The sequence below is a fragment of the Myotis brandtii genome, unplaced genomic scaffold (genome assembly GCF_000412655.1).
Source record: "Myotis brandtii unplaced genomic scaffold, ASM41265v1 scaffold344, whole genome shotgun sequence".
NCBI classification, from domain to species: Eukaryota; Metazoa; Chordata; class Mammalia; order Chiroptera; family Vespertilionidae; genus Myotis; species Myotis brandtii.
Window position 1 is genome coordinate 2954154 of NW_005363247.1, and position 9891 is coordinate 2964044.

The following is a 9891-nucleotide window of genomic DNA, read 5'->3' on the forward strand; positions in this document are numbered from 1 at the left end:
CCCCGCCACTCCAGTGCATGAATTTCATGCATTGGATTTCTAGGCAATGATGAAAGAGAATCATTGATCAGCTGCCTCCTGAATGCCCCCAACTGGGGACTGAGCAGGCTGACGCTCTATCCACTGAGTCAAACCAGCTAGGGCCAGAGTTTATTCTTGTATTATTATTTATTAATTGTTGTATTATTTTTCTTACAAACAACTGGAAACCAACTTTTTCAACCTGTATACTTAGTATGTGTTGTTTGAAAAATGTCAAATAGCTACTATGAATTCTGCAATAGTATTTACAAATGAAAAATAGCAGTATACGCATGCACATGCAATACAACTATTTGTATGATCTATAGACAATGATGTATATATGAATTCCCAGACCCATACAATACCTAGGAAGACCCCCCCGACCCATTGAGACCCACACCCACATCCCACATTGGAAACTACTGGATTAGACTATTTTAATATAAGACCACATTCTCCTCCAGAAACAAGACAAATCTTAATAAAAGACTATGCATCAGCTATATTTTATTTGTAATTAAATACTTGGAAAAAACGTTATTTGCCTGTTAAGTCATTTGAATAAATGACAGTAGGATATCCAAGCAACACATGTATAGTGACAAAGTGGAGTAAAACAAGCAGAGAGGACTGAAGAAATGTTTTCAAGATGCACTAAAATAAGTCTTCAAGCAAGGAAGTATAGATGTGAACTGGGAGATTCAAAAGCAGCAGCCAGAGCAATATAACAAGGGATGAAGAAATGGACACATTTTCTAAAGCAAAGTTTCACATCAAGTTTCAATTTAAGAGGCAGCTTCCTAATTGATATTTTCTCCTAATGTCAAATGCAGCTAATAACTGAAATCTGATTGCATGGGCCTAGTCCAGTAAAAAAGAAAATTATAACTGATCTTTTGACACATTATTAAAGATTTATGAAATAGACATACCAAGAATCTCTATGTCACTGAAGATAGTACCTTTACAGAACAGAGTTCCTTTAAAGTTAATTTAGGGAGTAAATTTTAAGTCCAAATATTAGAGTGACAGCTTAAGAAATCATTTAAATTTCCTCGAGTTTTAATCATCTTTGCTTCAAAATATAAGTAACTATACTAATATCCTTAAAAAATCTATTATTTAAAAATAGAAAAGTTTTATAATACTTAAATAATTTTCACATAAATATGAGAAAGTACAATAATGTATACATTTAAAAAACAATCTATAAACCTGAACTGATAGCTAGTTGCTACTGTCTCACCTCCTTATTAAAGCATGCCAGTATTACCAAGGTAATATATATGTATGTATTTATGAATGTATATATAGTGGGTGCTATATCAACATGTATCTACTGTAACACACACTCCAGCTCAGGGCTTTAAGTCAACAAATATAAGAGCACTCATTATGTTCAAGAAAATGCAGGGGAACAAAGATGAGTAAAGACAAAAAAGAAAGGAAAACAAGCTTACACTTAATGCTAGGCACCATCAACTATCTTCATTTAATATTCACAACAACGCTATAAGGTATTACCATTCTCATGTCTATAAATGGGAAAACTGAGATTCAGACAATGTTGAAAACCTGCACAAAATTACAAAACAACTAAATAAAGGGTAGAGATTCAATTCAAATGCAGGTCTGCATGATTCCAAAACCTCACACTATATGATTCCATACTGTTCTTAAGGGGCTTATAACATAAGTGGAGATATTACACATGTATATAACTAACAGAAAGCAGTGTATAAAGTGTCAAAATAGTTTGTTCCTCTAAATCAGGGGTCCTCAAACTTTTTAAACAGGGGGCCAGTTCACTGTCCCTCAGACCGTTGGAGGGCCGGACTATAGTTTAAAAAAAAACTATGAACAAACTCCTATGCACACTGCACATATCTTATTTTGAAGTAAAAAAACAAAACGGGAACAAATACATTATTTGTATTTGCATGTGGCCCGCGGGCCGTAGTTTGAGGACCCCTGGACATGAGGATTGAGAGGCACACTGCCCTAAGATTTTCTGCCTGACTCATTGATTGGCGGGTTGAGAATCTAGTAACAAGAGACATATTGTCAGCAGGTATTCCATCCGACCAACAGACAGAAATTAGCAATTAAAATATCCTAGGATTAGGAATGGAACGATTAAAGGCACCAAATAAATAGTATTTTCAAGACAGAATGTATTTTGTCAAACTGTATGTATGGGAGGTGAGGGTTAATCATTTGTATGCCATAAGCGTCTATAGACACAAGCATCAGACCTTTTTTAATTAAATTCAAAATATCATGGCAGTTAACTGGTTAAAGTAGAAAAGTGAAAGACTACAGTGGGAAATAAAACTAGATACTTAAGGTAAGACAGATCATAGAAGCTTTGAACTTTACTCTGTAGGCACCAAGGAATCACTCTAAGTGTTTGAACAAGGAAATTACATTATCAAACCTGTACTTTAGAAAAACAATGGTATCAATAGATTGAATTAGGAAGAGAATAGAGATTTATAGGCATGTAGGGCAATTAAGAGGCTACAATAGTCAACAAAGTCAGTGAGGGCAGGGACTACCATCTGCCATTTTCATTGTGTAGCACCAATCAGCACATACAACACTGTACCCAGCAGGCATCCAAGAAAATAACAAGGCTATGATAACATTCCTACAAAAAAATTAGGGCTGAAGTAGGACACCAGCAGTAAACAAAGATATAAAACAGAGCCAAACTATTTGAAGGATAGAATCAATAGAATAGTAAAGTTTAGAAGTGTATGGAGGTTGAGGAAGATGGCTTTAAAGGCTGAAATTTTACTGTTTGTTCCTCTAAATGCTATGGGCCCCCAATGAAAGTATCATAACTTTATACAGAGCCCACTGGGAGAGGATTTTGAGAAAAAGGATAGAATTTAAAATGTTCCTGAGAAAACAACTAACACTTTGATATTTTGATATTTCATCCACAAAGAAAAGTAAATACCTTTTTTAAGTGTGGAACCTCATATTACAATCTATAGTTGGTTTCAAAGGTCTGCTTCATTCTAAATTGAATTTGTAAATTATTTATATAGACAAGCCCATTACAGGATGAACAAAAATTACAATAGTTTGCAAAGGATCTTGAAAATCATTTGGTTTTAGAAAAACTTACTAAATGTATACATCAGGACTACTTGGAATGTGTTTTACTCAAACTTACTTTCTCCATCACCATCTTTATCAAATTCTTCTATCATAGCCCGAAGTTCTTCATCACTCATGTTTTCACCCAATTCTCTGGCAACACGTCGCAAATTCCTCAAGCTTATTTTACCTGAATCATCATCATCAAATAGTTTAAATGCCTTCAATATTTCTTCATGTGGATCTCTTTCCAATATCCAGTCTGTCACTAAAATTAAAAAAAAAGAAGATGAAAAATAAACCTTCATCATCACAAAGGTATTCATTTGTGATATCAACTAAGTACCAAATGAGAAATAAATCTGTCAACATTTAGCTTGAAAATAAAATGCCATATCAGTATATATTTATGTATGTATATATAGTGGATACTGTATCAACCAAAAAGCCAAAGAGATAAACCTGAAATTAGAAAAATCAAATCCATATTTTTAAATGTAAGCTTTATAATATCAATAATTCATCCTATTATAAAAGTAAGCAAAATTATTTACATTGCACAGACGCAAAATAAAAGAATTATATTTATACCATATTTATCTAAGGTTTACTATTATCAAGAACTGTTGTATGCTCCACTGACATCGAGCACATTAGTCTAGCAGTTAGTAACCTAGCTGGAGAGATGTTATACCAACAAACAATTGAAACTAACTAAATAGCCTGGCCGGTGTGGCTCAATGATTGAGCTTAGATCCATGAACCAGGAAGTCACAGTTCGATTCCCAGTCAGGGCACATGCCCGGGTTGTGGACTCAATCCCCAGTAGGGGGCATGCAGGAGGCAGCCGATGGATGATTCTCATCATTGATGTTTCTCTCTCTCCCTCTCCCTTCCTCTCTCTGAAATCAATAAAAACATATTTTAAATAATCTAACTAGATAAAAGATGTTTGCTGGCAAACTTAATAACGCGAATTGCACCTCAAATTTAACCCAAATTAAAAACAAAAAACTGACAAATAAAATGCACTGCCATCATTGATAGAGACACAATCTCAGACAGTAGATGAAAATCTCACTGATACCTTCATGATTACAAGAATCTCTTCGTTTTCCAAAATATGAGAAGTAGTTATTAAAAGAATTAAATCTGATTGCAATAACACAACCAGGAAAAAAATAAAAGGTCTGGAAAAGATATCTCATGCATTTTGTTTAGCAAAATAATAACTTCAGACGAGTAAGTAAAATTAAGGGAATAATTTCAGACCTTGATAGCTGAGAGTATCAATGTATTTTAATTTACTAAATGTAATAATGTATAATAATATAGTTTACTCAACATTTTCAATATTACCAGTCTTAATAGCCACAATAAAAAAAAGCTGTAGCATATACGTATAAATCTGAAAATATCTAAGTAAACATCTCTAAAGTAATTCTGCAAGCTAGTCTAGCACTATAACAAAAGGTATTTATGACTCTCACTGTGCCATTAAAAATAAATCAATCCTGCCCAGCTGGTGTGGCTCAGCAGTTGAGTGTTGACCCAAGAGCCAAGAGATCGCTGGTTCAATTCCCGGTCAGGGCACATGCCCAGGTTGTGGGCTCAATCCCTTGTGGGGTGTGTGCAGGAGACAGCCAATCAATGATGTTCCTCTCTCTCATCGATGTTTCTATCTCTCTATCCCTCTCCCTTCCTCTCTCTAAAAATCATTAAAAACACTTAAAAATAAATAAATAAAACTTACTGAAGTTTATGAAAGCATTAAAAACTTGCAAATGCTTATAGAGAGAAAGTATAGGAATGTTTAATGTACCCACAAGGAAAAATACAATTTAAGTCCCAAATATTTTATTATTGTTTTGCAGCTATTTCGTCGTATTAACATTCAAGATGTTAAATCTTCTACACATATATTCAAGTTTTCTTTTTCTCCTACCCATTAATTTTATCCACAGTCTTCCAAGTAACTAATTGAAATATATTATTATAAGTATGCAAATCATCAAAGCTCATAAATATTCAGTCAAAAAGGAGTTGGCATATATACAGCCATAACACCAAAATAAAATACCACACTTAACTCTATGGCTCATACTCAACTTATTTTGAATTTAGTCCCAACAAAAAAGCAGGACAAGGGAAAAAAAAGTGTTAAGAAATTTTCTTCACCAATTAAATAATTTTACATGACAGGTGAACCAAAAAAGCAGCTTGCCGAAAGTATTAATGTACTTAAAGAAGCAACAGGGTGATCTGGGGAACAGATGGGGCTCCAAGATATATAAATTCTTATCCCACTGGTGCTTTAATTGTGTTAGTTACTTCAGACTTATGTGTATATATAATCTTTTATCAATACACTGCCTTAGAACGCAACTTTCCTTGGAAACTATAAATATCCATCATTCTGAATAGCTAAAACATTAAACTTTATGGTGACTCTCCTCCATGCCTTCATGTTCTATTCCTGTCCTACAAAGTAGAATTTAATTATAAGAAAGACATTGTCTTTCAATGAAAATAAGTCAACTGACATGCAGGCAGTTAATGAAAGCATTAAAAACTTGCAAATTAGAACAAAGAGAAAAAAGGCAGTTAATGAAAGGTCTGTCCAAATAACTCTTGTTTCAAATTATTTAATTATACTATTAGAAATGTACTTCCTCAAAATATTTAGACCTTACACTTTATAAAATCACTTGTGAATACAGCAAATTAAAAGACACTAAAAGTTTATCAAAAATCATTAAAGGTAATACTAGAAATATAGCTTTAACTATATATCTCACTGACTTTTGGAAGGCTCTATCCAAAAATACCAGTTACTATTAACTCAACTTTTTGGAGTCCAAACTCCTCCCACTATCACCAAGGTAGCTGTCAATGCCCCACTCCAAAAAGGATGAGAGAATTATTAGTAGTTTCCCATATTTGAAAAGACTGAACATTTTCAATCCCATAAACCCAATCAGTGATCAGATCCTATAGTTCTGAGGATGCTACCTTTTTTACTCTTAAATGTATCCCTTTTCATTCTCACCACCTTCAACATAAAACATATATTATTTTCTGCCTGCAATCTCTCTTCCCTCCAATCCATCTTTAATACTCTAGACAGAGTTATCTTTCTAAAACATATCTACTCTTCTTTAAAAATTAACAATGGGCCCTAACTGGTTTGGCTCAGTGGATAGAGCGTCGGCCTACGGACTGAAAGGTCCCAGGTTCGATTCGGGTCAAGGGCATGTACCTTGGTTGCAGGCACATCCCCAGTAGGAGGTGTGCAGGAGGCAGCTGATCGATGTTTCTAACTCTCTATCCCTCTCCCTTCCTCTCTGTAAAAAAATCAATAAAATATATATTTTTTTTAAAAGAATTAATGTTTAAAAAAAAAAAATCACATACTAAACGGTCTTGGGAAATATTTTCCAAACAAAATGATACCAAATTTTCTATTTTACTGTGAGAAAATTTTTGATCACCCTTTTAGTTTTGATCACATTACTTGGAAAGATATTTTTCCATAAAATAACTACATAAAATCTTGATTAGAATCTTTACAACAAAACAAAAGACAAAATGATAAATCCCACAGCAAAGCTATAAATCTTTTTTCTTTGAAAATCAACATAAAGAGTACCCCAAAAAACCCTGTAAGATTCACATATACAGCAATGTTTATTAACAAAATTCTATAACCCTGAGAATTAAAAAAATACTGATATTAACCAGATAATTTCCTAACAACTACTAAATATAAAGACTATGAAAATACACACCAACTTCATTAAAATCTTCAAAGGTGATTTTCCCTGTGGCTTCTCTGTCATAATCTTTAAGAATCTTCAGTACATCAGCTTTTTTTACATCAAACCCCAAGGCTCTCATTGCCACCTTTTGGAATAAGAGGGAAAAGCAAATTATAAAGCATTCTTTAAAAAAAAGAAGTGATTTCTTAAATAAATTTTTACAACTTAAGGGATGATGACACATTAATAAAACATATAATTCTTTTGCATGTTTTATGACTCTAAAATAGTAAAGAGATAGTTTTTCTTCACTATGAAATTAAATGGCAATTTGTTAACTTTATATGTCATTTTTTATATGACAAACCAATCAATGAGTGTTTATGGAATATACTATACAATGTACTGACATAGTGCACAGATATAACAAGTTCTATGTTCTCAAAGGATTAACAACTAAAAAACAAAAAGGGGCATAGCATAAATATTAAAAAGATATATACTAAAAAAAAAAAAGTTATACACTATGAGATTAAAACACACTAAAATAAGAATTATCATCAGACCCTACATCATTAGTTACCAGATAGTGCATGACCCCAAATTTAGAGAAAGAAGATCTTATTACTATACTAGAGGCCCAGTGCACAAATTCATGCACTGGTGGGGTCTGGCCGGCCAAGCCCCAATCAGCGGATCAGGGCTGGGCCTGTCAGGAGGAGACAGCAGGAGGTTGGTCAGCCAGCCCGCCCTGATCGGGGCACAATCAGGACCGGGCCGGCTGTGGGGAGGGGAGAGGGCGATTGCCCTGTGGGCCCCGCCCCCAATTGGGATGGGGCAGGGCCAGCTGTGGGGAAGGGCTGTGGGCCAACCGGCCCCACCCCCAAATGGGGTCAGAGGGCCGATCAGGGGTCAGCGGCCAGGGAAGGGGCCATGGGAGGTTGGCCGGCTGCCACCCTCAATGGGGTGGGAGAGGCCGATCAGGGGTGGGGCGGGCCAGGGGAGAGGCTGCGGACCGATTGGGGTGGTGGTGGTCCATTGGAGGCAGGGCCAGCTAGGGGAAGAAGTAGCAGAAGGTTGGCCAGCCAGCCCCGCCCCCAATTGGGGTAAGGGGGGCAATCAGGGGCAGGGCCGGCCAGGGGTAGGGGCTGCGGGCCAAGGCCACAGTGGGCATCATAGCGACCGGTCATTCTGGCATTACAGTCACTGGCTTTTTATACAGACTAGAGGCTCGGTGCACGGAGTCATGTAAAAGTGGGGTCTCTCAACCTGGCTTGCACCCTCTCACAATCTGGAACCTCTCGGGGGATGTTGGAGAGCTGGTTTCAGCCCGATCAGCCAGGTGAGGGACCCCACAGGTGCACAAATCCGTGCACCAGGCCTTTAGTATGCATATAAGATCTTTGGTGACCCTAGCTGATTTGGCTCAGTGGATAGAGCATCAGCCTGCGGACTGATGGGTCCCAGGTTCGATTCTGGTCAAGGGTACATGCCTGGGTTGCGGGCTTGTTCCCCAATAGGAGGTGTACTGAAGGCAGCCAATCAATGATTCTCTCTCATCATTAATGTTTCTATCTCTCTCTCCTTCTTCCTTCCTGTCTGAAATCAATAAAAATGTGTTAAAAAAAAAAAAAGATATTTGGTTAATCTCTTCCTGCCCTCCCCTCTCCCCCCTTCTCTCTGAGATTCATCAGTCTGTTCCATGTTTCCATGCCTATGGTTTCCGCTCCTGTGTTGGTGTCTGCCCCCTGGTGGTCAGTGCACATCATAGCTACCAGATGGTCAGCCGGTCAGCTGGTCTCTTAGGCATATATATATATACACACATATATATATATATATACACACACACACACATATAAAGGAAGCAGAGACATGTTACCAGTTAAAACTTGGAGGGATTCAAGTTGTTCCTTGATATATGGATTAGTGAAACAGAAGGATATTTAGAAAAGAATTACTGGTATTAAGACACCAAAATAGAACTAGGAAGAAAATGGCGGAGGTATAGACGGACGTGTCCCGTGCCTTGTCCCGGAGCAGATAAGGGTGAGCACCTGAAACGGGTAACATACAGCCCGAATAAGCAGAAGATATTCAGCTGGGAGACATTTTGCAGCCGGGAAAGACAGAGGACTCCCGGAGAAAGGGCACGTTTGGAGACTGCGGCTGAAATCTCTCCCCGAGCGCCGGCTCAGCCCCAGAGACCATGCCATCGTGAGTGACTGTTATTGGAAGTGTATTCATCCAAAGACCCGGCATCCACGGCATCCAGAGATCGGCTACTAACCCGGAAACAACGGATCTCAAGCAGCGCAACTATGTGGACTTAGAGGAACCCTGCTTCTCCTCACGGAAAGGTCAGATTTCCCCTAAAGGTGCGGTTTGCAATTCAGGTTGGAGAGAGGAACACCCACTGGGGAAATCTGCGCCCCACAAAGTCCACGGCCGTTGGGGCCAGTGTGATCCGCGAGTGTGGAAGGGCTCCCGCAGGGCTGCTGGCAGAAGGGAACGCTAAAAATAAGCCCATAGCTGGACTGGATGCAAAAAAGCAGCCTCGGATTTTGCAACGGGTGCCAGCTACTTGGTGCCAGGGGAGAGAGGGCGCGCGGAGACTGTGCACAGACCTGGAAGGTGGAGGCTTGCGAATTCCTGCAACTTCTCAGGCTCTTGTTTTTACACTTCCCCTTAAATCTTTGCGTTTGATTATTAAACACAGTGCATGGGATTGCCCAGTTGGGGTCACTCGCAGAGACTGCAGGCGAAAGTTGTTTTTGTGGAACCTGGGGAACAGAGCGGGGAGTAACGATTAAAGAACAGGCTCTAGGGCAGTCGACTCTCACAAACCAGTCTTAAGTGCGATAGGGAAAATAAACCCTAACTGCTGGACAGAGAGGACTTATAGCCTCAGAGGTCAATCCAGAAACAATGCCACCCAGGGGCTGATCCACGAACTGACTCTTCTGTAAACACAAATAAAGGCAGTTTGGGAAACAAATAC

At 38.0% G+C, this 9891-nt stretch overlaps 1 protein-coding gene across 1 annotated transcript in view; it reads right to left on the bottom strand.

Annotated features, from left to right (window-relative positions):
* The window catches only part of CETN3 (centrin, EF-hand protein, 3), a 27456-nt gene that overhangs the window by 8407 nt on the left and 9158 nt on the right, over nt 1–9891 (bottom strand). Inside the window, exons 3-4 of the mRNA XM_005871493.2 lie at nt 6921–7035; nt 3209–3400 (exon numbers count right to left, since the gene is read on the bottom strand). Coding sequence (XP_005871555.1) covers nt 3209–3400; nt 6921–7035 — 307 coding nt within the window. The remainder of the gene's footprint in view (nt 1–3208; nt 3401–6920; nt 7036–9891) is intronic.